The 27,573-nt window shown below is 47.7% G+C and overlaps 13 protein-coding genes; 6 read left to right on the top strand and 7 right to left on the bottom strand.

Moving 5' to 3' along the window:
* Window positions 1-21: 21 nt before the first annotated feature.
* On the bottom strand, window positions 22-1,884 carry FFUJ_03672 (uncharacterized protein; the record flags this gene model as incomplete). XM_023575545.1 has 4 exons in its annotated part: window positions 22-251; window positions 303-1,279; window positions 1,336-1,720; window positions 1,803-1,884. 4 exons carry the CDS (start codon window positions 1,882-1,884, stop codon window positions 22-24), a joined length of 1,674 nt encoding a protein of 557 aa, XP_023428711.1.
* A 375-nt stretch (window positions 1,885-2,259) lies between these two features.
* Window positions 2,260-3,929, top strand: FFUJ_03671 (probable glucokinase; the record flags this gene model as incomplete). XM_023575544.1 has 2 exons in its annotated part: window positions 2,260-2,377; window positions 2,431-3,929. The coding sequence occupies 2 exons, from the start codon at window positions 2,260-2,262 to the stop codon at window positions 3,927-3,929; spliced, it is 1,617 nt and encodes a 538-aa protein (XP_023428710.1).
* Window positions 3,930-4,288: 359 nt separating this feature from the next.
* Window positions 4,289-4,905, bottom strand: FFUJ_03670 (uncharacterized protein; the record flags this gene model as incomplete). XM_023575543.1 has 2 exons in its annotated part: window positions 4,289-4,650; window positions 4,746-4,905. 2 exons carry the CDS (start codon window positions 4,903-4,905, stop codon window positions 4,289-4,291), a joined length of 522 nt encoding a protein of 173 aa, XP_023428709.1.
* A 1,076-nt stretch (window positions 4,906-5,981) lies between these two features.
* Window positions 5,982-7,528, top strand: FFUJ_03669 (probable CYB2-L-lactate dehydrogenase (cytochrome b2); the record flags this gene model as incomplete). XM_023575542.1 has 3 exons in its annotated part: window positions 5,982-6,108; window positions 6,166-7,317; window positions 7,368-7,528. The coding sequence occupies 3 exons, from the start codon at window positions 5,982-5,984 to the stop codon at window positions 7,526-7,528; spliced, it is 1,440 nt and encodes a 479-aa protein (XP_023428708.1).
* A 929-nt stretch (window positions 7,529-8,457) lies between these two features.
* On the top strand, window positions 8,458-9,278 carry FFUJ_03668 (related to deacetylase; the record flags this gene model as incomplete). XM_023575541.1 has 2 exons in its annotated part: window positions 8,458-9,151; window positions 9,205-9,278. The coding sequence occupies 2 exons, from the start codon at window positions 8,458-8,460 to the stop codon at window positions 9,276-9,278; spliced, it is 768 nt and encodes a 255-aa protein (XP_023428707.1).
* Window positions 9,279-9,689: 411 nt separating this feature from the next.
* On the bottom strand, window positions 9,690-10,653 carry FFUJ_03667 (probable chitin binding protein; the record flags this gene model as incomplete). XM_023575540.1 has 5 exons in its annotated part: window positions 9,690-10,067; window positions 10,117-10,171; window positions 10,220-10,421; window positions 10,477-10,538; window positions 10,586-10,653. The coding sequence occupies 5 exons, from the start codon at window positions 10,651-10,653 to the stop codon at window positions 9,690-9,692; spliced, it is 765 nt and encodes a 254-aa protein (XP_023428706.1).
* A 763-nt stretch (window positions 10,654-11,416) lies between these two features.
* On the top strand, window positions 11,417-12,857 carry FFUJ_03666 (related to hard surface induced protein 3; the record flags this gene model as incomplete). XM_023575538.1 has 3 exons in its annotated part: window positions 11,417-11,455; window positions 11,554-12,169; window positions 12,223-12,857. 3 exons carry the CDS (start codon window positions 11,417-11,419, stop codon window positions 12,855-12,857), a joined length of 1,290 nt encoding a protein of 429 aa, XP_023428705.1.
* A 913-nt stretch (window positions 12,858-13,770) lies between these two features.
* On the top strand, window positions 13,771-15,249 carry FFUJ_03665 (uncharacterized protein; the record flags this gene model as incomplete). The annotated part of the gene is made up of 1 exon (XM_023575537.1): window positions 13,771-15,249. The coding sequence occupies one exon, from the start codon at window positions 13,771-13,773 to the stop codon at window positions 15,247-15,249; it is 1,479 nt and encodes a 492-aa protein (XP_023428704.1).
* Window positions 15,250-15,829: 580 nt separating this feature from the next.
* FFUJ_03664 (uncharacterized protein) lies at window positions 15,830-16,297 on the top strand (the record flags this gene model as incomplete). The annotated part of the gene is made up of 1 exon (XM_023575536.1): window positions 15,830-16,297. One exon carries the CDS (start codon window positions 15,830-15,832, stop codon window positions 16,295-16,297), a length of 468 nt encoding a protein of 155 aa, XP_023428703.1.
* Window positions 16,298-16,489: 192 nt separating this feature from the next.
* On the bottom strand, window positions 16,490-17,737 carry FFUJ_03663 (uncharacterized protein; the record flags this gene model as incomplete). The annotated part of the gene is made up of 1 exon (XM_023575535.1): window positions 16,490-17,737. The coding sequence occupies one exon, from the start codon at window positions 17,735-17,737 to the stop codon at window positions 16,490-16,492; it is 1,248 nt and encodes a 415-aa protein (XP_023428702.1).
* A 1,608-nt stretch (window positions 17,738-19,345) lies between these two features.
* Window positions 19,346-21,541, bottom strand: FFUJ_03662 (related to tol protein; the record flags this gene model as incomplete). XM_023575534.1 has 4 exons in its annotated part: window positions 19,346-19,785; window positions 19,909-20,759; window positions 20,819-20,935; window positions 21,054-21,541. The coding sequence occupies 4 exons, from the start codon at window positions 21,539-21,541 to the stop codon at window positions 19,346-19,348; spliced, it is 1,896 nt and encodes a 631-aa protein (XP_023428701.1).
* A 496-nt stretch (window positions 21,542-22,037) lies between these two features.
* Window positions 22,038-24,632, bottom strand: FFUJ_14419 (related to beta-mannosidase; the record flags this gene model as incomplete). The annotated part of the gene is made up of 1 exon (XM_023575533.1): window positions 22,038-24,632. The coding sequence occupies one exon, from the start codon at window positions 24,630-24,632 to the stop codon at window positions 22,038-22,040; it is 2,595 nt and encodes an 864-aa protein (XP_023428700.1).
* Window positions 24,633-25,094: 462 nt separating this feature from the next.
* On the bottom strand, window positions 25,095-26,638 carry FFUJ_03661 (related to sugar transporter; the record flags this gene model as incomplete). XM_023575532.1 has 2 exons in its annotated part: window positions 25,095-26,534; window positions 26,588-26,638. 2 exons carry the CDS (start codon window positions 26,636-26,638, stop codon window positions 25,095-25,097), a joined length of 1,491 nt encoding a protein of 496 aa, XP_023428699.1.
* Between the last annotated feature and the right edge of the window lie 935 nt (window positions 26,639-27,573).

Here is a 27,573-nt window from a genome sequence, read left to right as displayed (position 1 = left end):
TAGATAGATCAGTAGTTTTATTTATCCAGGAAATTGTATCTGCTGTAAATTTACTTGATCAAATAATTGCCATGAGTAATCAAACGTAGGGTCCATAACTGTAGGATGGCCGGGCTGCACGTAAGTGAAATCGGGCGTGCTGATATCTTGGAGGCTGTCCTCTAGTCGGGCAATCAGTTTATCGCAAAGACTAGGCTTTGGTTCGTTCTTTTGTTTCAATATATCGAGGTGCAGCCTGATGTTTCTCATATCTAAAAAAGCGGTTAGTGCTTGACTCGAACATGTATGTCGATAATTCTTACCATCTATCTCTCCCACTCCTCCTTGTAATCCTTGCAGAACGATCAAAGCCGCCCAGGTTATCATGATCAAGTCCCAGTTTGCCCAAATGGAGTCATCATGCTGGTGAAGCTTTAGAGTCGCCCTCGCTGACAAGAGTAACTCTTCCTGCTCATTTGACGTTATGCTATGAGCCCAAAGATTGCCGCTTCGGGCAGGATGGTAGATTGATAGCACAAGCAATCGATGGAGAACGTACTGGCGGAGAACCAACTTGCTGCTTTGGTCATCAGGTTCTGTCATCTTGCCCTTGAACTCCTGAAGCCAGTCATCTAGTTGCTTCGCCCAATCTTTGATAAGGATCCCATCAATGGCAGTGAAACTTGTGGCTGATCCATGGTAGCTCAGACTAGATTCCTGAAAACAAGACCAGATAGTTGGTAGTCTTCGCCCAGTAAAGTGGCTCAGGCCCGTATGCATCATCCGGGAAAGCTTGTATAACTGATCTAGGGGTGACATGCGGAGGATTGGAAGTGGCGCTTCAATGGGAATCACTGGGCACGACAGATAAATCGATGAGTGCTCCAGGTCAACGATTTGAATGCCGCTGAACAGTTTGCGCCATTCTCTTGACGTGTCGTCAACATGAGCAGGGCAATAGTCCAGCATTAGTCGGTAGCCAATGGCAATCCAGTTTCCAGTTTCCTTTATGTTGCCCTCTGTCAGTAACCCAGCGAGAACTATACCGAGGACAGTCTGAAAGGCCCATTCCTCTTGGGAGACAGTTGACTCTCGAGGTGTCCCAATCTCACTGCTGGGAATGCTCAGCTGAGCGATGGCGTTGCATAAAACTGTGAAGAATTGGGGAGCAATTTCTAGCACGTCTGGTGGCCCACGACTGCTTGAACAGTAGAGAATGGATGCAAGTAAGATTGGTTGAGGCGTTGAAAATGTCTGTTTATCGGGCATGAAATGCAGCCCTGGCATCCTGTCATGAAAGCTGGAATAATTACACGTTAGTAATGACTCCCTACAAGGGAAAGAAAGGAAACGTACGAGGACCAGAGCGACTCAATAATATCACGTTGCCATATCGATGGTGGCACGGCTGGGGAACACCGTTGTAAGAGTACAATCGCATTCCAGAGTGGTCCATCGGGTACTGGCTCTGGTGACTGTTCTGAAACTCCAGAGAACATTCCTACCGCACCAAAGTCCATATCACCATCTGCTACGATGGACAGTCTCTCCTCGACAACCTTTAATCGAGATAAGACGTTGTTCTTGAAATCTAGATCCAGAGTCCCCGAAAGCGAGGGCAACTGGGCTGCATTCGCTCTGGGCACAAATACACAAGGAAGTCCTGCTCGACGACATCGACGACATGCTGCTTCGTTGCTACCCTGGAGGACGCATTTCATCTTCTGCTTCCGGCAGTTGACTTGGCAGCTTAATCAGCATCCGATGTGTCTTGGGATCGTCTGGTGCCCAATAGGTAGGCCCAGAGACAAGGGGGTACCCACTGCAAGCTTTGCGGGCCTTGAGTGCTGAAGCCTCATCTGGGGCGTCGCGGTCCAGAGGACGGGAATCTTCGCCGAATGTCATGGTCGAGTGTCAGAGTGGACGTACGTGGATGTCTGCTCTGCTGTGCTCAGTGGATGTGCATATGCAGAGTGGATGAAGCAAGAAATGTGCGGGGAGCGAGAGAACGGCGAAGTGACCGATATTTCCCTGGTGTCTTATCAAGCTAGTCATCCCTGATCTAGTACGAATGTGGCTACTCGATCCGGCGTTGGCCGCCTCCGGGCCGAACTTTGCCGTTGAGCCTGGCAATGGGATTGCACCATTCTGGTCAATGCGGATTGAGCTGACTGCGGAATTATTAACAGTTTTGGTATTAGTCTTTGGCCTTGCCTCTACAATGCGTACCGTACTCATTGTTTCCATCTTTACGTATTCTTTTGCCTGTCTTGCTTTGCCATGTTGGAGGATGGCTTAGGGGACAGCCAGCAGGCAACTGTTCAATCGGTTGCCCAAGAGTTCGAGGTTGGGAGCGTGAAAATACAGGAGATAACGAAGTACTTTGTCAATCAGATAAGTATGGTGTTGTGTGTTGCTATCTCGAGTATATCTACTGACCCAACCTATCAGAAAATGGTTTGAAAGACAAGCATGCTTATCAGATACCATCCTTCGTCACCCATATTCCAAGTGGCCGAGAGAAGGGCCTTTTCCTTGCAGTAGACCTTGGCGGTACGAACTGTCGCGTGTGCGCGGTTACACTTCATGGCGACTCGACTTTTGATGTGTTCCAGAAGAAGCACCTCGTCCCTCATGATATCCGAGTACACTCAAGTCACAAACCTCTGTTCAATTTCATCGCCCTGAAGATCGAAGATCTCCTTCGTGAGCACAATAGTATTGGGGGTGGTGAGACTCCAGAGGCCTCCTTCAATCTTGGCTTCACGTTCAGCTTCACTTGTGAACAGACTTCCATCTCAAGCGGTACCCTCGTCCACTGGGACAAAGGATGGGATATTCCAAGCACTCTGGGTCAAGATCCTTGCGCATTACTACAGGAGGCGATTGACGATATCTCATTACCAGTGCGAGTTCGCGTTCTGGCCAACGATGCAGTCGGAACGCTACTCACTAGAGCATATACCTCGAAAATAAAGAACTCTACCTTGGCATCTATAATCCTCGGGACCGGCACGAATGCTGCGTATATTGAGCAGCTGCCAAACATCCAGAGACTCGAACTTGGCACAGCGGCCGCTTCCAATAGTCACGGGATCATGGTGATCAATACAGAATGGGGATCATGGGACGATGGGCTGAAGGTTCTTCCTCAAACACGATTCGACAAACTCGTTGACGAGTCTTCTTCAGATCCTGGATGCGGTCTTCTCGAGAAGATGGTCTCTGGCATGTATCTCGGAGAGCTACTACGCTTGTCGCTCTTGGATCTGATGCGCAGCAATGCATTAGACATGTCATTCCCGGACGGAAGCCCTGTTTACATACAGATGGGGGTTGACAGTGCATTTTTGTCCAAGATTGCAGAATCGACACCAGAGAATTCGCTGTCCGCTTTGTCTTATATCACCGACACTCTAGCAGCAACAGGTGTGACATCGAGGGACTTGCAGACTATCCAGATGTTGGCTACTGTAATCGTGAAGCGATCTGCTCGATTAGTAGGCGCCGGTCTTGCTGCAATCCTCATTCAGTCTGGCAGGCTTGATACTTCAGGCATGTCTCAGAAAACAGGCCTGGAAGCTCATACACATCAAATACACGAGAAGTCGACATCAGCGAAGACTGGCAGCCGGTGGAACGCCTTTACACGATTTATGCGACGCATGTTTGGCTGTATACGCCCGGAAGAGCCTTTGGCAACATCGACAAGCGGATCGTCATATGACTCGAAAGACACGCTCGAGTCTTCGGAACTGACAGATGGGGTGATTGATATTGCGGTCGATGGCTCACTTTTCGAATTCCATACTGCTTTCGAGAGCTTCATGCGTACTGCTCTGCGTGACGTTGAAGCAATTGGGAAGGCTAATGAAGCAAGGATAAAAATAGAGCTTACAAGAGATGGTTCTGGGACTGGTGCAGCACTCATAGCTGCTGCAGCAGCGTAGCATATGCATATCGATATAGAAAATTAATTAGATCTTGATAACAGAAATTCATAACGTTGGTATTTTTAGTAACTAAGACCCTGGGGAAGCCGACCCCCTCTCTTTAAGAGCTGTATCTGCACAGAGTTTTTGTTGTTGCGCAACCCAGAGAGAATGCCCATGTACATATCCACATGGATGAACTCAACTGACACCATAACCACAGTGACTCATTTTGCAGGCTTCAGAACAAAGTTATCGAGCTTGAGTGTCAACTTCCCGTTTCCTTTACCCGTCTCCTGACCTGGCACAAACCAATTGATGACCAATGTACATTTGCCAACATTGATGTTATAGGGCAGTTTCATCGAGAGGTCCACCTACTGATTTGCCTTGTGTGTTCCTTGCTTCACAGGATAGCCAAGTGAACTGTTGAACGAATTGGGTCCAAAGGCCAGTGTTCCTACTTGTCCTTGGCCAGCGGGATCGTAGACCCAGATGTTCATACCAGGTATACGGGGATCCAGACCTTGAGCTGCACCCTTGGGGAGGTACATGGACCATGACAGCTGGTACTTTCCAAACTTGCAGTTGGTAAAGTTCTGCTTAAGTGTGCTGTAGCCATATTCATTCTGTGTCGTGGCAATGCCAGCGATCTGGAGAGCCTTGTCGCTCTTGTATCCAGGAGTCACAAGCTTCTGGCTAGTGAGCTTCGGATAGTACGGAGCATAGACCCATGGTTCTGGCTCATGTTAGTGAGTTATCCATTGGCAAGTGAATTTGGTGGTGGTAGAGGAGAGTCTGAGGATTATATCACTGGTGGCTGAATGGACTTACTGATAGATTTTGACTCGAAGCCGGGGTTCTGGAGCATGTTTGAAGGATTGGTGCAAGCTCGCTTATCGAGAGACGAAAAGAGGGAGCTTAAAACACCCGAGGGTGCAGCAAGAGTTGAGGCAACAAAGGCCAGCGAGTAGAGAAGCTGTATCTTGACCATTGTGACGAATCGAGGATTCAGATTTCGGGTTCTGTCTAATCAGGGTCTCCAAATGGGAAAAACGCTCTTGCAGACCACACCGTCTTTATAAGAATTACCGTTAGGCATTGTTATTAATTTAGTCCGGCATGTGAGCTCATGTTTTCCTCGTGGCTTTGGTCTCGGTCTGTTTGGGCGTTGATCGAGACCTTCAGGGCGTTCAGCTAATTCAGATAGTGACATGTAGTTACACAAGCTATTGACTGCTAGCTCATCTTGCATGCCAGTTCAGGAACTTCAGCTTTCCACCATCTGACTATTATTTTGTGCTAGTTGACGTTAATTGCAGAAAGAGTTAGTGTTTTCCGAAATGATTAGTTGATTGGTGGGCTAGAGATCCGCTATGGATAAGAGAAATCATGCTAAGATAAGGGTCGCTGGAGAATTCGGATTATAGATTTCCCGGCAATCTGTTCTGTCGTCAGGCCAGCCAGGATATTTATTATTTGCATCAGTAACATCTGCTCATTTCTTAGTTCTCTACTACGAGTTGTCGACATTGATATTCATATGGGTCAGAGTTATGTTCTGGCTTTATTGCTTTGTTTTCTATGATGGTAGTTCCAGGAGTCTGTGTCTGTTTTGCCAGCATCTTCGGGTAAGAAGTGATGAGTAACGGCTCAAAAGGTCATGGCAGCAGTGACAAACCAATGTAGTAAGTAAATACTGAACCCGATTTGCGTAAAAGGTCTCCAAATTAATTAAGAGCCGATAGCTATGACATTTCAGAATATGCCATTCTATTTGCCGAAGGATAGCAGGCTACAGCTGATTTAGTTAAAATAATTAAAAGCTCCCGGGTAGTATCCGAGAGGTACAAGACTTGACCTCGGATGAAACCCGAGCCAAATGCGGGGTGCAGCAGATCCACCAATCGGAACTCAGATGTATGCTTTCCGGGCACTTGGATCTTGGAATTCCGTCTGCGATTGGCAATTCTGATACCTTAAATACATTGTGAGATGACCTTTTGCACGACAGAGTAGGACGATTCTTTTACTTACTGCATTGATATTAAAAATAAATCAACTCCAGCCATGTCGAGAGAGTTTTCAGAGGAGGATATCGCCGTGCATAACAAACCGGATGACTTATGGCTTGCAATCAATGATAATGTCTACGACTTTACGGATTTTGCGCCAGATCACCCAGGAGGTGTTGAGAGTGAGTTGTCATCATCTTTCTGCCATTGCTACATGTCCATTAACTAACATGGGAAAGTAATCTACCAATATGCCGGCAAGGATGCGAGTGACGAATATAACAGTTTCCACGCGCCTTCACTTGTACAAAAAGCCCTAGATGCCAAATATCATCTCGGATCCCTCAAAGTGTCCAAGAGCATCAAGAAGAAGGAATCGGAGTCCAATGGGCAAGCAACGAACAAACCAAGAAATCCCAATGAGAGACCTCCTCTTCGCAACATAATCAACTTGCACGACTTTGAGAACGTAGCATCAACAGCCCTGGCAAAGAAGGAATACGCGTACATCAGTGGAGGAGCGAACGATAACCTCACCCGTGACGCAAACGCCTCATTTCTCGGACGGATCTGGCTACGGCCGGCAGTCATGAGAGACGTCCGGACAGTCAACACCACAGCTGAGCTATTTGGGTGCAATCTCCAGTTGCCAGTATACATCTCACCAACTGGTGCAGCATTGACTGGCGGTGAACAAGGCGAACTCGCATTAGCCAAAGGAGCAGCAAAGGCGGGTATCATCCAGACACTGGCGACACCCTCATCCTTCCCGCATGAAGATGTTCTCGACGTCACGCCCGAACGAGCCTTTTTCCAGTTATATGTGAACAAGAACCGGAAACTGTCAGAAGACCTGCTGAAAAAGGTCACAGAAACCGGCAAGATCAAGGCACTCTTCGTCACAGCAGATTTACCCGTCGTGTCCAAGCGAGAAGCTGACGAGAGGGTTAAAAGCGAGAACGCCGGAGCAGGGGAAGATTGGAAAGGATCGGGGCTCGCGCGTCAGACGGGCTCGTTCATTGATCCGTCTCTGAATTGGGACGATATCACTTGGCTCCGTGCTCAGGTCGACGTACCTATCGTTATCAAGGGGATTCAGAGATGGGAAGATGCTAAATTGGCTATGCAGCACGATGTACAAGGTATTGTTCTCAGCAATCACGGAGGTCGCGCAGCAGACACAGCTCCTCCAGCAATTTTGCTACTCTTGGAACTTCATAAGAATTGCCCTGAAGTGTTCAATAAGCTGGTGGTGCTGGTCGATGGCGGATTTAGAAGAGGCTCTGATGTTCTCAAAGCCATCTGCCTTGGTGCATCAGCTGTTGGCCTTGGAAGACCCTTTGCATACTCAGTAGGCTACGGCGAAGATGGCGTTGTACACGCCTTCAACAGTAAGTCATCATCACATCTAGCCCAAATGACCTTACTAACACTCTCCAAGTTTTACGAGATGAGCTGGAAACCGCGATGCGTCTTTGTGGCTTGACGGACTTGGCAGATGCTAGCCCCGACTATGTAAACACTTCGGATGTAGATCATCTTGTCCGCGTTGGAGGACATCCTTACGCCCGAAAAGTGCGGAGACGCGGTTCTAGGCTTTGATGATGAGGTCACAGACAGAATAGAGCGTGTGAATAGCCGTGCGGGCATCGACATTCCGTGAAGTGGGCATGATTTTTCGGCAACTTCACGATCGATTGCTGTACCGACTCGGCATAAATGGCGTGGCTAAGTTGATGAGGTTACAATATCGGTACAGAAGAGGATTGGGTGCTGAGAAGAATGAGGGGAATGGGTTATATTAGATCTGGGGGATCAATATCTGTGCTTAGTTTGCATTTTGCCACCGGGTAAAATACGTAAAATGAAGGAGGCTTGTCAAGTTCAATGCCGAATTAATTGACAATCTACCTGGAAGCTGACTGTTTATTAGTGATGTCTCTCTGTGGATCTGGCTGTGGAGCTACGGCTCGAGCCAGTAACCATTTCCGAAAGGATGAAACCGGTCCCAGTTTAACCGCCTGCACTGCAATGCCGGAGGAACAATGCCCGGATCGTCGAATAAAGTCAAAGCTGAAGCTCAGAATGGCAACATGTCACAACCAGTCTCCGCATTGTCGAACCACGTGGTGCGGATGCCGGAGTTCCAGATCAGAGCCCGGCTGTTATCAGCTGCCCTGTATCGATGGGCCCCCTCTGAAATCACCCGTCGAATCATGGGTTCTTCCGTCCGTTTGTGGTTTAATTGCTAGGGGCACAGGGGGTCGCGAATTTAGCCTGAAAACACATAGCAGCGTTTCAGGGCAGGACACCACTGGGGTCAAAGGCCTGATTGATCTTGCAATGCTTTGATTAAGAGGAATAGTTTCGGGCCGGCTGAAATGGAGAATATGTTTACTGAAACAATACCTCGTTCAGTGATCATCCCTATATAAACACTCCTTGGCGCCAACAATTAAGATGCCTTTACCTTGTCAATCACTTCTCTTTCTTCACTCTTGTATATATCTTTTCGTACATATTCACCCACAATGAAGTCATTCCTCAAGGCTGCTGTCAGCACTTTCCTGCTCGTTGGCACCGTTGCCGGCGCTGCTATCGAGGACCCAGTTGAGCTCTTCAACCGCCAGGCCGCTGGTGTTGTCATCCGCCAATGCACCAGACCCGGTGTCCTCGCTCTCGCCTACGATGACGGCCCTGGACAGTACACCAGCCAGCTCGTCGACATCCTCAACAACGCCGGTGCCAAGGCCACCCTCTTCCTGACCGGCACACTCTACGGCTGCATCTACAACCAGCAGGCCGCCATCAAGAAGGCCTACAACTCGGGCCACCAGATCGCCAGTCACACCTGGACTCACCCCCAGAACTTCGGCAGTCTCAGCACCGACGGGCTGAAGCAGGAGATGCAGAAGGTGGAGCAGGCCCTCGTCAACATCATCGGCAAGAAGCCCGCCTACATGCGACCTCCCTACCTCGCCACCGGCGGCAACGTCTTGCCCACCATGCAGCAGCTCGGATACAAGGTCATCACCGACGATGTCGACTCGGGTGACTGGAACGGACAATCGGCCCAGCAGAGTCTGCAGAAGTTCCAGCAGGCTGGTGCTGGTGGAAACGGTCACATTCCCCTCATGCACGAGACCTACGCCAGCACGGTGCAGACTCTCACTCCTGCCTTGATCAACTGGGCTAAGCAGAACAACCTGAAGCTCGTCACTGTTGGTAAGTTTGGCAAAAATTGAGAAAGTATAAGAAGTGTTGCTAACAATTCATAGCTGACTGCCTTGGTAACGCTGGTGGTGCTTACCAGTCCGGAACGTTCACTGGCAACGGACAGAACTACTGTTAAGTCAGCATTTAATATGACTACTGAGCCGATGGGGACAAGTGCTGGTGTCAAAATTGGAGGTAGTGTTCCAAGTTGAGAGGCGGTTGTATGAACGGAGTTTTCAAGTCTAGTGATCCATATAGCTGAGCTACATCACAATGCCAAGTACATATTTCTTTCTGCAAACAGTTATGCCTGGTGTAACACGAAGCTGCTTACGAACCCTGAAAGGTTGAACGGGTGAACAAACACTATGTTAGGTTACCATAGGCCGCAGATACCCATGTGTCTAGAGGCAAACGAATCATACTAGAGAAACGCCTCCTAAAATAGGAATTCCCAGCTATTTACTTGGTGGATGACTGGATAGTGGATATTATAATGTTTTCCCCCGGTATAGGCATCAAACGTCGATGAGATGATATCATTAGTCTACCATCTATCCAAGCCCAAACATTCAGAAATAGACACAAATTTGAAACCCTTGGAGGTAAAAAGATCCAACAAATGTTGCGTTACAACCGTAGCACTTGTATGGTATCGGCCATGCATCAAGACGATGGGCCCTGCATAGTCGTCCTTATCGATGTCGGGTTGATTGCCCACCCAATTCTTGATAATCTCAATGGTGGACTCAAACTTGTCATCAGTCCCAAAGATCCAGTCTAACGTGTCCATGTTCCACTGTATAATTTTGTACCCGTTGCCAGTCAAGGTCATCCTGCAGTCAATTTCACAGGCACCATAAGGAGGTCTAACGAAACTGGATCGTGATCCGATGACATTATATAGCCACGCATTCATCTTTTCCTACAAGTTATTAGCATTATGGCATAAAGAGAAGACATACAGAACATACGATATTATCCAAGGCCCTTTCATGGCCAGCATCATCTAGGTTAATATGGTCCCACCTAACGGGCATTAGTTGAGCAGACTACAGAAGCATTGGTAAAACTGACGTATGGATTCCAATTTGATGCCCCGCTGCATGTGCATCATGAACGTATTTATCCAATCTCACCGTATTGTAATGGTGCGGAGCATTCGGGAAGAACGTCGCTGTTGCGTTGTAGCTCTTTAAGAGCGCCAAGAGGTCGTATATGCCCTCATTAGGATTATCGTCATACGTGAGAGCAATAGTGCGTGGTGTAACACATCGCCCTACAGAGATCAGCCGAGGGCTTTCATTGCTGCGAGATGTGTTGGGTTGACTTACTGTGTACCTTTGTGCGTTCTCTCAAGCTGATAGACGAACCATAGTCTGAGCTACTCTGGAAGCTGAAAATTATTAGAATCTCTTTGACTCATGGGAATGGGCGCCGTACTAGAAGAAAACTAGGGCGACTCCGAGTAGAATCAAGATCCCCTTGTGAGCTGGCTGTAAGCTAGACATGATTTGAGTTGGACTTTGTGGCGTGAGTAGATGAGAAAACTAAAAGCGGAAAGGGTCTAGCAAAGATTCACAATACGAGTTGTTCTAGCATACCTACCTCTGTATAAATCTCGAGTCACAAGACGTACTGCAGATCTGCACCACGTTAGTGACATACAAACTCCCGAGCATTCCACCTGAGGTAGCGTCACTCGGCTGCCGGCATTTGTCTCTACCGCTTGGAAGGCCATGTCTTTCACCGCTGGAGTAAAAGCCTTCATTGCTACATCGGTCCGGCAATTCCGATGCCACCTTGGTCACATCATTGCCTTGATGTCTTTACGGGCGCTCAGAGTCGGACTAACTAAACGTTAAGTAGTGGAGCGAAAAACGTGTGCTCGTCCGTGCATGAACCTGGTTCCCGGTAGCGATGTAACAATGGGAGGGATTCGGTGAACTTTTGACTTTGGCTCTCGGGCAATATTTTCTGGATGTAACATAACGGCAATTCCGTGTGAGGAATTCAGTAGGGATAACCAAGTGACATTTTCGGGCGATGAGGTGAGGCGCGTGATGGAAGCACTGGTATTGAGCGACCGACGGTTGGAGTTTCGGGATGTTTTCTTTGATATGTGGCTATGGCATTACTTCTCTCCCGATAAATGAAAGCCGTGCTAGAAAAAGTGATATCAGTTACCAAACTTGACTTCCCTCACTATACTTATCTCCCAACAGGAAGTAGGTCATTATTTTCTTGTTATACTCTATTCGTTGTTAGACAAATATGACTTCCACCAAAGAAGGACACATACAGTGGATCGAGGTATGTCTGAAGCCAAAGCGTTGATGATTATAGACACCTTATCATCCAGCGCCTCTTGCTAAGCACGACGTCGAAATTGCCCGCTAATGAGTGTCTAGGGACTCCGTGGCATCGCGTCAACGCTGGTGTGGATCGCCCATGTCACACGTGCCTTTGATCTTGATCTCTACTCACCAGTCTCAGGTGAAGGATTGACACCACGACTCCTCCAACTCCCTTTCCTTCGTATAATGATCCAGGGCCGACTTGGCGTCATTATCTTCATCTATGTCACTGGCTACGTATGTGCACTAAAGCCGCTGGCGCTCTTTCGACGGGGCAATTATGAAGCAGGCTGGAGTTGCGTTTCCAAGTCAGCTCTTCGGCGGCTTCCACGCTTGTTGTATCCAAGTGCCGTTGCCACTATCATAGCGTGGACTGCGACACAGCTGGGACTCTTTGAGGCTGCAGAGATGACCAACAGCTACTATCTGACTCAGACAGTACAGGACAAGTTACCGCTATCTTCAGCTGTCAGACAACTCTTTGCCAATATCTTCAACACGTGGACCGGAGCCGGAAATAAGTACGACGTCCACCAGGGAACGCTTTTTGTACTCTTTAAGGGCGGAATGTTCGTGCTTCTGTTCATCACTGCGACTGCAAAGGTCCAAGCAAAGTTCAGAATGGGTGCATCCCTACTTCTATGGGGCTACCTTTGGGCCTGCGGAAGGCGTAAGTAGTCTTCGTCTCAGGCGCTGCTGTGAGCATGGCTGACAGATCTATAGCATACTTCATGCAATTCTGGTGGGGAGTCTTTATGAACGATTTGCACAACTCTAGACTGTCTCAGCGTATCTCATGGAGCAAGTCTCGGTACATTCCCTTTCTCGGCTTCTTGTCAGTAGCAGTCGGTCTGTTCATTGCATCATATCCCGAAAGCCGCATTGAACTGGCTTCATGGTCACGCTGGCAAGATCAAATCCTATCAGCAATTGTCCCCAAGGACTCCGAATTTCCGAAATTCGCATCATCATTCGGGTTCTGCCTTTTGACAATTGGCGGAGCCCTACTCCCTGGATATACGGACATTCTATCCCATCGCGTCCTGGTATGGCTTGGGAAACGGTCTTTTGCAGTGTATCTTCTTCACGGCACGCTACTAAGATGGTTACTCACATGGATGGTGTATGGAACTGCTCCATCACCCAATCTACAGATTCAGAAACCAGAAGGCGCTTCTCCAAAACTTGAATATGCGGGTAATACGTGGTTACTCTTCTGCCTACCGGCTTGGCTTGGGGTTTTATACGGACTTGCTGAGATCTGGACAAGATACGTTGATACAGCAGCTGAACGGTTCACCAATCAACTCGTTTCTCACACACGACAGGAGGAAATCAAGGGCTTTTCACTTGTCTAATGCGACACTAAACATAAGAGCGTTGAGTAACTGGACTTGCACACTCTTACCGGACCTAGTTAGAATGGGGCACAAGGCAACTTTTGACACATAACAAACGTTTATGTAAAGTATTGTAGATCTAAACAGAACACATATGTCTCTATACTTATACTGCTCTGGGAATAACTTGAATCGAGTTATTTCTCATCTTGTTGGATCTGTATGTAAGAGGTTGTGGTGTTGATGTCCTCTGCAGGCTATACGATAGCCCGTAAGCATTGGATTTCTACGTACTGAACAACCGGATGAAGGTCTGCGCTGTGTGAGGTTCGTATTACTCCTTGTCACCGCCTACTCACTGGATAATGCTTATCAATCACATCTTTGAATGGTCCCAATAGCACTGTATGTTTCTAACATACAAAAGTATATTGAAAGAGGCGGTGTGATACTCTTGCAGAGTACCGTCTGCCCGCTTGAGCTCGATAGCCACCACCCTTGTCACGACTCATTCATCGGCTTCATAGGAACAATGCCGATAGACTCTTGACTCGTATTCATAGCTCTTCTCTCCACGTTACATTAGAGCGGGCAGTCCGATGGCCATATAGAGCCTCGGCAAATGCTCAACTTGAGGCGAGTATGGAAGCTCCGACAGTTGATTTCAACACTTTTTTATGATTCACTAGACATGGCCAATGAAAAAAGACCCGATGGTAGAGTCTTTCGACTAACCCACAAACTCCAGAAAGTCTAAGTTTTATCGGTAAACTTACCAAACGCTCGGGCTATTTTTTGCCACAGGCTAAATGCAACAAAATCATCTTTACTGCCACTCCTTAGGTTCAGTTCTTAATCATTCTAAACGTAATTCGGTTCATTGTTTATGCCTTTAAATTGGGATTCAAGAACCAATCTGTGGCACTTGAAAATGACAGACTCTAACCTTCGCTTTTTGTTTGGCATCTTGAACATATTGGGATTGTTTCTGCTATCCTTTATACCATGGCCAGCCCCTCCGCCAATCTTCATCGGGCTGCCTGCAAAAATATTGCAGCTTATCGCCGTATTCTACAAGGTTGAGTACGTGCACATGGTTTGGCGATGGATCAGATATGAGCCTGTGCAGCCTCCCTCGAATGACGACAAGCTACCGTTCATCAGCATCGTCATACCAGTCTTCAACGAGTCCGAGTTTGTCAAAAACTCAATCAAGTCCATTGAACTTTCAGACTATCCCAAAGACAGGATTGAGTTGATTGTCATTGATGATGGCTCTACTGACGACACGTGGGAACATGTCAACAAGGCTGCAGGCTCCGTCTCCGCGTGCGGCATAACACTTCGGCTCTTACAGCATGCTGTCAATATGGGCAAAAGGAAAGCCATCCAGTCAGGATTTGCTACCGCACTTGGAAGTATCATCATATCCCTTGACTCAGATAGCGTCGTGGAGAAGGGCGCACTTCGCAACATCGTGAGTCCTCTGATCAGGGATCCTTCGATCGGCGCTGTTGCTGGACACTTGACTGTTCTGAACATCTCGAGCAACAGCATCTTCTCGTTCCAGAGTCTTTTGCCGCGCCTACTTGACATCGTCTTCGATCATATTGGTAACCTACCGCGCTCAGCACTCTCAGCTGAGGGATTCGTCACCATCCTTCCCGGTGCTTTCTCGGCATTCCGTGCCGATGCCGTTCAGTCTCATATCGACAGGCTATGCACAAGCACATTCTTTGGCTCACCTCTAAAGCACGGCGAAGATATGGAGCTTGCATACCGCATTCTCTGCGACGGCTGGAGGACGGTTTACCAAAGCAACGCTGTCGTTCATACCATGGCCCCTGAGACTCTCGAAAAGGCGTTGCTCATGTTTTCTCGATGGGAACGCACCAACTATACATTCCTCTGCATGGGATATCCAGCTCTGACAGTGCAGAAGACATTGAGACTATGGCTTGCAATGCGGCCGAGACGCGTCCAGCCCATGGAATTCGTGGATAAGGAAAAACAGGAAGACGAACCATTTATCAACAAAGACGGCACGGGAAGCATATATCCATTCATCAACGTGGCGTGCATCTGGCTGAAGGGGCCCTTGATGCTCCTGGTCACCTACACGTTGCTGCGATGTGTGATTCTATACCCCAGACACGCCCTTTGGATATTATTGGAGATCTCAATCCTGACAGTTTGGAGAAGCTTCATGCTTATTCCAGATGCCCTTCGAGAAAAAGATACTGAATTTGTTTCTGATGTCGGAGAGCTACAAATTTATCACACAAGTGGTAGGCTGGTATGGCGCTTGATGCTCTCCTGGCTTGCAGGGATGTTTCAGTTGGGGGTTTTGAGTTGGACCTCGATATTTGGAATTCTGACTTTGAAGAGCCAAAAGTGGTGGACAAGATGAATCTCATTTATTTAGTTCATAGATTTCACAGCATATAGATCTTTCAACTTCGTTTAGTAGCTATACAGAGTTTATAAATAGATCATTATACTTTTCACTAATTCTGGGATGGCTGGGAGTACCTGGCTAAATCTCCATGACTCTGAAGTTTATATAATTGCCGGGCCCCCATTACCGAGCCAACCGAGTCAGGCAGGCTTCCGGCACGCGGGTACAGATAATGATTGGCTCAAACAAACGAACCGAGACAGCCCTGCCCTTCTCAGGTCCAAGTGCTATCTACAAGAACAAAACTGTTTATACCTGTTTCATGAATCGTGCTATTCGAAGCCGTATTTTACTTATGTGATTCATCTTACGCAATACGAAAAACGGCACCTCGTGGAGAAAGTGCCCTTGTTCTCTTTTGTAAATATTGTCAAACCCTCAGGCAACAAACAAGCAACTCTGCAGCCCGATGTTTCTTGACAACCAGCAAGAAGGGTCCCGTGAGGCATCCTGCTTATGCCACAGCAGCATTTCTTTTCCCACAATCCATCACACTCGGCCGGCGAAGAGTAGTCTCGGTTCTGTCATGAATATGGATACACAATTGACAACGTTGTTGGTTGCAATCCGGGCATGTCCTCAATGTTCAAACGATGCCCGAATAATCGAAAATGCGCTCCTGGCTCTGAAAGACATTTTACTGCTCCTCGGAGCTGAGCAACGAGTCTATGCGCCATCGACAAGGACACAAACACCTGAAAACAGCTTCCTACCATCTGACCAATCAGATAGTAGCCCAAAGTCACCAAAAGCAAACACGAAGGAGAAATTCACATTCGGAAGTCTAATACTCGATGATACTGAGAGTAGAGTCATCGCCAGGAGGCTTATCAGAGACGCAGCTATAAGAATTGGACAGAATCTTCGGTGGATTGGTATGAAGCGCAAGTCAGGCACAGCAGGCTCTTTCAATCCCCTCTCGCGATTCAATGAGGAAATAGAACTAGCTATGGACCGTGTGAAGATCTTGGTAGCAAGAACATCTTCACATTTCCCATAATTCTCGAGATAGATAGTACACTGCCGGACGGATTTGACACCAAAGGGAGACAGATGCATATTAAGGGCAACCAATATATAAACCTATTATATCTAGTGCTTTTCTCGGGCGCGTATCTATGCTATAGACAAGAAAAGGCAGTCCGTTATCTACAAAAAGCTATCTACTAAACGTCCATGTTTTCATTCCCTCCTATATACTGCAAAACTGCTCGCTTTCCAAAAGGTCTATCAGTCCTGAGATGGCTTCCAACCGACTCTCAGCTACTTCAAGCATAAGTTGGGTCATTTTATATAGTTGACCCGGATCCCCCTCCATTACTGTAGCATTTGTGTTGTTGATGTTCTCTATCACATGAATCGCTCTCGTGATCCTGTATTTGACGAGCTCATATGTCCCAATAAGCCCGTTTTGCCCTGTCAAAACTGAGTTACCAATCCTGAGACGGCAAATCTGGAGAGCGGCAGGATTCTCCAGAGCGTCTGCAATCTGAGACGATATCCAGTCATACAGTAAAGCCACCATGCTAAATAATTCCATGCTTCGAGGCTTACACGCCGGACACCCTGAAATTCGCTCTTGCACCTGCTCGGCAGCCCAAGAGATTTGTAGTACGGCATCCAGACGTGGAGAGGATGAGTTTGCCGACCCAGCGATATACATAAGCAGTTGGGCTTTGCTAAGTAGCTGTGGCCAAGAGCTTGCACATGGGTGGTCGTCGAGGTGATATGTTGCGATTGGACGTTTGGCGATATCTGTAATAATGGCCATAATGGCATTGATTTCCATATCGACCTCTGAAAGATGGCCATTGGAATCTTCTATGTCCCGGATTGTATGTTTGTAAAACTCAGATAGGCTTGAGGGGGTATGGCTTGAGGGGCCCACGTTAGTAATGCCATGACCTGGACATGTATCATCTAGACCATCGCTGAATAGAGCGCTGTCTTGACCCCGTTCTTGCTTTAAACCTCTAGGAGATACCAAGCCAAAACTCTCATTGTTATTCAACATCATGTCCTGTAGCATCAAGTCATCAAAGTGACAGACGCTCGAGGGCCGTGTGACGTCTGAGCTGGGACACGGTGTTGAAGTCCAAGGATCTTGCATCAAATATGCGATGTCCTGAGTGTCTGGCGAATAAAGAAGAATACCTGGATTCGGGCAGACTGGTAACTCGGGTTCCGGGCATGGCTGGTCATTGACTGATTGGCCGATAAAAGTGATGAGATTGGTTTGCGGTTCCCGATTAATACAGGATGTGATTGATGCTTGGCTTGGCTTGGGCTTGAGGCGAGGACGACCAGCTCGCCGAGCTTTGCTGTATACGCAGTCCAGGCCTCGTATCCGACATCGCTGGCAACAAGACATCTCGCCACTACACTTGAGCTTGCTTTTGGTGCAGCTATCACAACAGCCCCGGAGCTTTGGTGGAACCATGGTCGGCGAGTATTGCTTTCTCAGTCAAGATGGGTCAGCGTGCATGTTAATCTGAAAGAACGAGGTTTATCTGATGAATAGACGATAGTTTGGTTGCTAATGAGTCGACATGTTTTTGTGGTCTTTGCTTTTTCAAGAAACGTTCGATCTGCTCAGACCGCCAGATTTTCTGAATCGCTGATCCCACCAAGGACTGCCCTGTCGTTTGCCTAGCGCTACCCTCCTAGTGAGGTACTAGAATTTTTAGGTTACCTGACCGCCATGTACCATTTGAAGCTAAGACCCGTGGCCAAAAGCTTATTCTAAACTGTAAACTTGGTAAATTATCACAATGCGCGGGAAAAGTATAAGCTACGTATTAAAGTCTTGCTTTCTAAAGTAACCATTATACTTAAATATATATATACAAATTGCAAATGCATGTGCTTCTCTGGCAACACCATTGGAAAATACAATTAGCAGACCGAACCGTGCACTAGATCAGGTTTATAGGAGAAGAGAAATGGGGTCGTATCGGTACTGGACCATACGCCAACAACTAGTAACCATGCCCCAGCATTAATTGTCGCTGGCCTCCCAAAGAGTATTAATAAAAGACCTCAAGCCGGCGAGCTGACACGCGGTCATTAGATAAATACTATCATTAATGAGCTCATCGTGCTCCTGTCCATATGTCGAGAGGCATGGAAGAAAAGCTTGCGACTGAGAACGTTTGCGTCAAACAGATTCGCTAGTGTGAGGTGCCCGTCATGTAGGAGTAAAGCGCTCTGTGATAGATCCATTTACTCAGCATGCCTATAACTAGGGAAATAGAATATGTTGATGTTGTGTATCGAATAGGCACATTACGCTGTGACTCGGCTGCACGGGGTTTAACTAAACGGCCCGATTTATTTGAATTCGTGGTTTATGTCTTGTTCTGCCGTGTTTGAACCTCCCTTATTTACTGAGCCGCGTCTTATACGAGGGTGTCTTATTTTCTTCCCTTAATAAAGACTCAAAACCCCAAGGGCTACTCAGAGATTGCACTATTTAGGTAAAGCATCATCCCAAACTTTCTAATTACTATACAACTTCGCCTACTCTCTTACTTTCCAAAGCCGTTCTCATTATTTCAGAGGATCTCCTCACTTTCAACTTGCAAGTTAGTACAAATACCTCCTTGATCCTCCGATCTCAGGAGCTAACATCAGTTCAGCAATGAAATTCTCCGCAGCAGCATTTACCCTGTTTCTTGGCGTTTCACTTGCCAACAACACTGTCCCGATATCTGAAGATGAAGAAATCCAATGCCTGCAGGGGTCTTCCAATAATGGGTATTGCTGCTCCTATGCAGATTGTGGATTCTGTGGATTCTACGAGCGCTGTTGCTACAAACGCTCTGGAGATGCCACCGATGAGGGACATTGTAAATGTGGAGTAAACAGCTTTCCACAGGGCACTTGCTTTTAAGCTCCCAGTAACTGGAGAGAACTGGATCATTGGGGTAGTTAGATCAAACTGTTGGAATAAGTGGACTTTAAACTCGTACTTGCTCCTATTTCTCTCTTATCCAGTCCGAACTCACAGACAATAGACACCTCAGTAAACCGAAAAGAACTTCTCATCCTATATAAGAGTAATTGACTGAGCTCGATCCTTTTCTCTCCCTTTGGTCTCTTTCCTCAATGCTTTTCCAGAAGTTCTAAAGTTCCCGACTCTCTGATATTCTTCCTTTCCCTTGATCCTTTCAACAACCAACCCCAAGAATGGGAGATTGTCATCTCTTAAGCCTGCTAGCTCTATAAGAATCAGAGCAAAAAACTCCCTCCCTTGAATATTCTCCGGTATTCCACCTGCTTCCTTGTAAAGGTCTTCAGAGAACTCAATAGAGTCGAAGCAGCACATTGTACGTACAGTCTGAGCGTTTTCCACCCGCAGTTCAAATTCAACCGGCTGCGTTGATTCTCCTCGAACCGGACACAGACGTTCCATCGGCGCACAGATCGCAATCTTTCCTTCCAGGACCTCGCCATAGGGATTTGCGCCTTTGAGCGTAACTTCAACATCTATGATCGTCGCCAATATGTTATAGGCTAGTGGAAAGCCCAATGAAATATACCCATCTACGGATGCCCATGACTAAGAAGGAGCCCTGTACTCTCTCACACGTCTGCGCCCGTGTTTCAAACCTTGCCAGCACAGCCCCACCATGAGGTCAGATCGCCAAAGCCCAGCTAGGTACTGGTCACCCAACCGCTCTGCAAAGATGCTGGCAAGGCCTGATATAGCAGGAAGTTTGTCCGATGGTACTGAGAGATGTCGTTGTCCATACAGCTGAACCAGTCTATACCACGACTTCAATAACGCGTCTTTGTAAGTGGAATGCTCGCTTTCATGATCAATCGCTGCAGCATCTCTTTCGCTCCCCTTTTGATGTATAGTGTCGAATCTAGCTTGAAAGAACAAGCCGTCCTCTCCGCGAAATGCTTCGTTGCATTCGAATAGCATTTGCCGACTGCTGTAGTGGAGAGTTCTATGAGATAAAACACGCTCCTGTAAAGTCCAACCGCGTCTGGAGAGAGGTTCTTTAGGCAAAGTTATATAGTCCACAAATAGGGGAAAGGTTGGACGATTGTCTTTCATCAAGCACCCGGTGCTGAAACTCTCTTCTTGGAGAGGAAGGCTGAAGGCCAAAGCTTGACCTTGGAGATTCCCAAACACGAGATCAATCTGAACGTATTTTATCGCTGGTATCTCGTTAAACAAACCTTCATGGCTATCCTTGCCATTAGATGCTGCGATAGTTAGATATGAGTTAGCATAGACTGAAAGCATCTTGGCTGATTCTCGTTCCCAGTCTTCCTTATCGCCCTGGCATATACAAATACTATCTATCCACAGATATCTCACCCCAAGCATTTGGGTAATCTGAATGGCATCTTGATGCGTTTTTGGCAGACTAGCTACCAGGATACCATCCTTTCGCTCTTGAAGCGTAGACCTAGTAGTAGTAAATTGCGGCATTTCCCCCCAACAATAGCTTTTCATTACGTATCAGCATAATTTCTCGATAGGCTTTCAGATCATGGACTCAGATACCTCAAGGCCACATATCGTCCTGCATCGTGTTCCTGAGTTTCGAGTAGCCTAACGTAAGGGCTGTTGAGTTCTTTGCCAACATCGATAACACGGGTTGGCAAGAAAGTTTGTGTTGGACTGCAGTGAGGGTGTTTATCACAGTCCTTAAGCCAATTGCACACTCTCCCAAGTGCTATCGGTGTTCCTCTTTGTCTTTCAACTGGACGACCACGAATAGCTCCCTCCAGTGGGTCACCTGATAATATCAATGCTGTCACTTTGGTTGTATTGGGTAACCATACCATCTTCGACGCAAAGACCAATGGCTGCAACCAGTCTTGCCTCACGTCTCCTTACTTCATCTTTGAATCCCAGTTCATCCGTGAATGTCATGACCCAAAAGCCATCTCTCCCAGAGGCAGGCTTAATAAGCCAGAACTCCCAGAGCGGCCATACATACTCATATGCTCTATTCAGTTCCCAAGCCAGCTTGAGCTTCTCAAGTTCTGCTTGGCACAAAAGCACCTGCTCTAGAATAAGATTGCAGAGAAGACACTGCAATTCCGATGCAGATCTCTGTAATGCATCTAAGCTTTGGTAATGCAAGAAACCTTTGTCCTCCGGAGGCCAGCCACGGAAGTGTTGGATATAAGGATTCCCGGTCATATATCCATCTTTAATATCTTGGGGAACCGTAGGAAGTTTATCAAAGGGGATTGTCCTGCAAAGACTGCACAGTGTCATGTTCGCGCGCAGAGACGTGATCGTAGCGAGAGTAGAACAATTTGCCGATTGAGTGCAGAAAAAGAAAGTCAGACGAGAAAAACAATTTGTGAGGGGTAGAGGAGGATGACCTGCTTATCTTGACTTTTCAACCACCCCCCGCCAACACACTGCCAATCACAATCGGTAGCGAGTTACCAACATGGGCACCGGGCCACCACAGTCTGACAGTCAGCCCCCAGAATAGGATAAACGCATGGCCGGGTCATCGGAAATCCGGCGGTCTAGTGGAGCATTTTTGTCGAGGGTCGCAAATTCCTGGATTTAATGCAGCCTGTCAAGACTGAATCGTGGCTGGTTCAGAATGTATTATAACACATAAATAGGCTCACCGGGTCTGGGAGCCAAAGACTCGCAAACCAGCAAGCTAGTTTCAACCTTAGCGATTAGGCTTCTATTATCATAGCTACCTGGTAAGCCTCACCAGAGGTCAATAATATATCTTATCCAGGCAGTATCACAGCTTAAATCCCGGTTCGAGCTCCCAGTCATAAAGAAACCTAACGTCAACACCATCACCCAAGAGGCCGGTCACCCCGACTCTCACTTCCTCGTCTGGCACCAGATCGATGAAGTTATTGTCAAAGACCAGATTCTTGGCGTCACTGTCGGATGCACTCAACACGACCCCTTTGGCCGGTGCATTGGCTCTTACAACGATTGCTGATCCACTATCCACTACTTCAGTAGTGACCTCGAGATCAGAAGACATGTGCACATACTTGAGAGGCTCCGGCCAGCTCACCCATCTGGCTAGTTGTTCCCCAGATGAGACGTCTCGTATATATGCAACTAAAACCGTTTCATCTGGATTTGGAATATCCAGCCCAGCCATAAGCTCAGTTGAACGGTTTCCTTTGAGAACATGTTCATTTGACGTGACAGCACCTTTCCATTGGACTGCCTTTCCGCTTTGGATATCAAATGCCTTGACCTCCAAGGTGACTCTTATCTCATGCAAATGTCCATTGACAGCCCAAACGTCGACCTTGTGCTTCTTATCCAGATAGCCAGTGGTGATATAAGGTGGCTTCTCTGTGACGACGCGTTCCATTCCAACAACTACCTTGTCCAATGCTCGCTTAGTGATGTAGTATGCAGGTTTGGGATTCATGTCGACATCAACCAGGGCCCAACTGATACCAGGCCAGATATCGTTTAGCTGCCAGACCAAGACTCCGCCGCAATTCTCTTCCTCAGGTCCACGGAACTCACGTCGCCAACAGTTGTAAGCATATGCCATGGCTTCAGCTTGCAAAAACTGTGTGCAGTACACAAAGTCTTTGAGAGGATTCATGCGGAAGCGATAGTTCTCGCCCATGTACATTGGGTACCGTCTTTGATGACCAGGGCCTTTATCGTGGACGTCGAAGGTCCTCGACTGTGCGTGGCGCTCCTGGGGAGACGTGATAGCTCGATGGAGAGTCTGGAGACTGGGAGCTGACTCGAAGCCAAACTCCGAGATGAAGCGAGACATGTAGGCTTTGTAGTCTTGGTATGGTGACATCTTGCCATGCCACACATCCCAGCAGTGCGTGTCACCAACCGTTGTGTCGTTGGAGTAGCTTCCACCGTAAGGGGAGCTAATCCAATACGGCACATCAGTTCCTGATGCTTTGATGACGGAAGGGAGAGTGCGTTCGTAGATCTCGCGTGCTGGAAATGTGGTCTTGTCCCATGGACCGGTAGTGTCACTGTAGTCAACCTCCCAGCACCGATCTCCGTCTGCGCACATGTAATCCTCATTGTTTCCGCACCACAAGACAAGAGATGGATGATGACCAACACGCTGTACTTGCTGTTCCGCTTCAATCTTGACGTTGGCAACGAAGTCTGGCGAGGCTGGGTAGTTTCCGCATGCGTATAAGAAGTCTTGCCAGACCATGATGCCTTCACGGTCACATATGCCATAAAAGTCGTCGCTTTCAACAATCCCGCCACCCCAGACACGAATCATGGACTGGTTTCCTGCTTTGGCAACAGTGATCCATCTCTCGTAGGTGCTCTTTGACACTCGCGGTAGCATGAAGTCCGCGGGAATCCAACAAGAGCCTCCGCTGAAGAGCCGAATGTTGTTGACTTCAAAGATGAATGAAGTTCCTGGCTTGTCTTTGAGTGGGTGCTGTAGTAGACGCAATCTTCTCATGCCCAACTTTCTGCTCACAGTGTGATTGGGAATGCTGACTTGAAGGAGATAGAGGTTCTGTTCTCCATACAAGAACGGGTACCATAGCTTTGGTTTGTTGAGTTTGATCGTGAAGGATAGGGCTCCCTTGGTCGATTTCAATGCTTTATCATCAACTACGATGGCCCCTGTTTCAACGTCCAGTAACTGAACCTTGACCTCATTGATACTCTCGTGACCCTCCAATTGGGCTTCGACTTTGATGTCCACAGAAGAGAGATCTGGGGCAACATTCTGTGTGACCCTGAGATCAATGATGCGCGACTCATAGACCTCCAAGTATATGGGCTTCCAAGGACCACTAGTGTTGACGGCTGGTCCCCAGTCCCAACCCCAATGATATTGAGCTTTCCTTACAAAGAGCCTCTCAGAGCCGCCAAAGCTGACACCTCTTCCAACCTTGGTAGTTTTGTATCCAATACGCTCGCGTTCAGAACGACCATATGCTGGAGCAGCTCTGAACCGGAGCTCAAGAACAGATGGTTTCTCTGTGCCCCGCAGCATATCGGTGACATCGATACGATGAGACCTATGCATATTATTGCTGAACAAGATATGCGAATCATTCAGATACACGTCAACCACAGTATCAAGGCCCTCAAAGACAAGTTCTGCCTTTTCGTTCGACTTTAGATCGAGTGGGGAAATCTCCTCGGTACGATACGTCCAGTCGGCATCATTGACCCAAAGACACTTTAGTTCATTGATGTCGATGTAGGGATCGGGGATCAACTCATGATGCAAAAGATCGATATGAGCGACAGTTGGAAACTGGGCGACGGGTAGGAAGGACGAAGCAGCGCCATCGTTGAGAGAACTGGCTTGCTTGAATTTCCAACCTTTGTCCAGGTGGATTTGACGCAACATGATTACTGCGAGAGAAAGGATATTTGGGGAGAGCAGTGAGTGAAAGTTTCTCAATGCTTTGAAAGGTGAACCCTCTGAAGAACGTCGGACAGTCGATGCGGGGAACCTAGAACTTATATCCTGACTATGGGGGTTACACCGAAAGTGGATTAATTAACCAGTCGGGGATTTATCCGTCAGACATGAGTGATGATCAGACGTGGGCGGTCTTTACATTGGTAGGTGAAGTACCCATATCTCCACCAACAGGCGGTAATATGTAGATCCGTCCTAGCTGCAGTACAACCGATGAGTCTGAATTCTGCTGTGACGACTTTCAAGACTGGCGGGGTTCAATTGCACATGGTGATGGATTTGCTCAAAGACATTTTCACTCATATTAATAGACTAAAGTATAACACAATTAAAAAGGAAGATGTCCCGGGCCCCGTTATAATTGTTCAGGAGCCAGCACGTATAAACCTAAGCCTTTACCTTTTCCTTCTCGCTGGTAATAGACAATGTCTTGGTATCACTCGATGCCTCGATAGCAACCTCATCATCAAAGAGAGCTGAAATCTCCTCTAGAGTCATGCCCTTAGTCTCAGGGAAGAAGAGGGCGAAGATGATGGCACAAATAATCGTGAAAGCCATCATGATCAGATAAAACCTCCAGCCAATTGTCTGAAATGCAGTTGGTGCAGTTTCGAGAAGAGTAAGAGAGCCAACGAAGAGACCGGCGCAGGATATCGCGAATCCTTTCCCTCGAAGGTGAGTAGGCCAGATCTCAGAGCCATACACATAAGTCGAGGCATCCATACAGGTGGCATAGAAGGTGAGGTGCAGATATAAGAAGAATACGCCTGCCGAATTGCCGCCCTTATTTGTCGTGCCTCCGTAAAGAGCGACCATGATGCTTACACCAAGAAGGGAAATAGCACAGCCAATAAGACCGGTCACCATCAACCACTTTCGTCCGACGTAGTCAAGGAGAACGGCATTGATGGCATTGCAGACAAGTCCTTCGGTGAGCCATCCAGCCGAGAGTGCAAGACTAGCAGAAGCGCCATGTCCGAGAGCTGCGTATAGCGAAGGTCCATAGTTGTTGATGACAGTCGTTCCTGTAAGTTGGCCAGCCAGAAGAGTGGTGAACCCAATCAAGGCCCGTTTCCGGTAATGAGGGACAGTGAAGAGGGAAGCCCAAGACGATGGCAAATGACGCTCAAGTTCTACCTGAGCGCGGATCTGGGCGAACTCGGCCTTGGCTGCATGGTTGTCGGGATCGCTTGAGTCTGCGTAGATGCGCTGCAAAACAGCCTCAGCTCTTTCATGCTGATCGTTGTCGATAAGCCATCGTGGAGACTCCGGAATGAAGTAAACAACGCATGCCAGAATGAGCGGAGGCAGGCACTGTATGGCCAGAGGGGGACGCCACTGAGCCCCGTCCGCATTGACGAAGAAGAAGCCGAATCCAACCCAAGCGGACGATGAGTATCCCACCAAGATTGAGACCCCGTGAAGACCAACGAGGAGGCCACGAGCATGAGGAGGCGCAACTTCACTCTGCCAAAGTGGTACAAGCATGACGAGTCCACCAATAGCCAGACCTGTAAGAAATCTTGCCACGAGATACATTGCCAAGCGGACAGAAGCGGCTTGAAGACCGCCGCCAATAATAGCGAGTATACTGGCCAAGAACATGGCCTTGCATCGACCGAACTTATCTGCGACAGCCCCAAAGGTCAATGTGCCGATGAGTCCACCGCCCTGGAAGAGACCATTGATTGCACCGATGAGCGCAGCTGCATTGTTGGCTGTATCGAGACCGAAGTATTGAAGAAAGGATGGTTGGCCCAGGGTTGATCCTATGATGGCGGAACAATATCCGTAGGTGATACTCCCAAAGGTTGCAAAGGCGATGATCTGTTGACATGGCGATTAGATGATCCCCAATGATATAACGAAGCAATACGTACGAGAATATTATAACCACTAAGTGGTTTGCCGCGAAACTTGATGAGTGTCATGCCGTGGTATTAGAAGCAGTCGCGTAATGATATTCGTGATAGTTGTTTATGCAACTTACCTAGATGTCAGAGGCGGCATTGGGAGGTTCAAATAGTCCTACCACTGCCATGGCTTGTCTACTGCAACCGTAACTAGGCAATACTGTGGTTCACTGAAGGAGACTACCTATCTAAATTCCTTGTCGTACTATTCTATAAGTGGTCAAGGCCAGATAACAGCACTGGATAATGCTTACCCGGATAGAGACAACCAATCAGCTCCCGACTTTGGGGAGAAGTGCCGCCTGAGATGGACACCGCTCTTGGCTACGCTAGTATGCGGGGATGAAGCTTATCATAGCGTGGCTTGCGATAGAAGGACGTGCTGGATAATGCTTAACCAGCATTGTCGCCTGATTGTTAATGGCCTATCTAAATTATCCCAAAGCTCATATTCGACAACGAATGAGACTATATCTAAGGATAGATAGTTTATGGCTGCACGGCTGTGCTCGGCATTATATAGCCTTGTATCCCTTGATCCTTACCCGGAACCTCTGAACGACGTCCTACTTCCATTACTGAATTGCTTCCCTTAAATCTTCCAGAAGCCCTGAAAGCGTCTAGTGAAAACAATCCAAAGCTTGCACCCTGGATTAAGCTATCTTCTTGGCATGCTGGAATAAATGTAGATCCGGATTCGATGCCATTGCATAGCCGTCTCTGTGTTAAGCTCGGGACTGGTACTAGCTAAGACAGGCGCAAGACTAAGTTAGATTAAGGGAAACACAAAAAAGCATCACGTGTGACCTATAACCCCGCTTCAATGCCTATTGTTCGTTCAACAATCCGCCCCTTCCTACCATTACCCGTACCATGAGATCTCAGGTGACAGTTTCTGGAAAGCCGAGGCAGCGGTCAGCTTTAGCTTGCAGCACATGTCGCACCAAGCGGGT

The sequence above is a fragment of the Fusarium fujikuroi genome, chromosome FFUJ_chr03, assembly GCF_900079805.1.
Source record: "Fusarium fujikuroi IMI 58289 draft genome, chromosome FFUJ_chr03".
Taxonomy (NCBI): Eukaryota; Fungi; Ascomycota; class Sordariomycetes; order Hypocreales; family Nectriaceae; genus Fusarium; species Fusarium fujikuroi.
The sequence above is the reverse complement of the archived record's forward strand: the minus strand, read 5'-3'. Positions and strand labels throughout refer to the sequence as shown.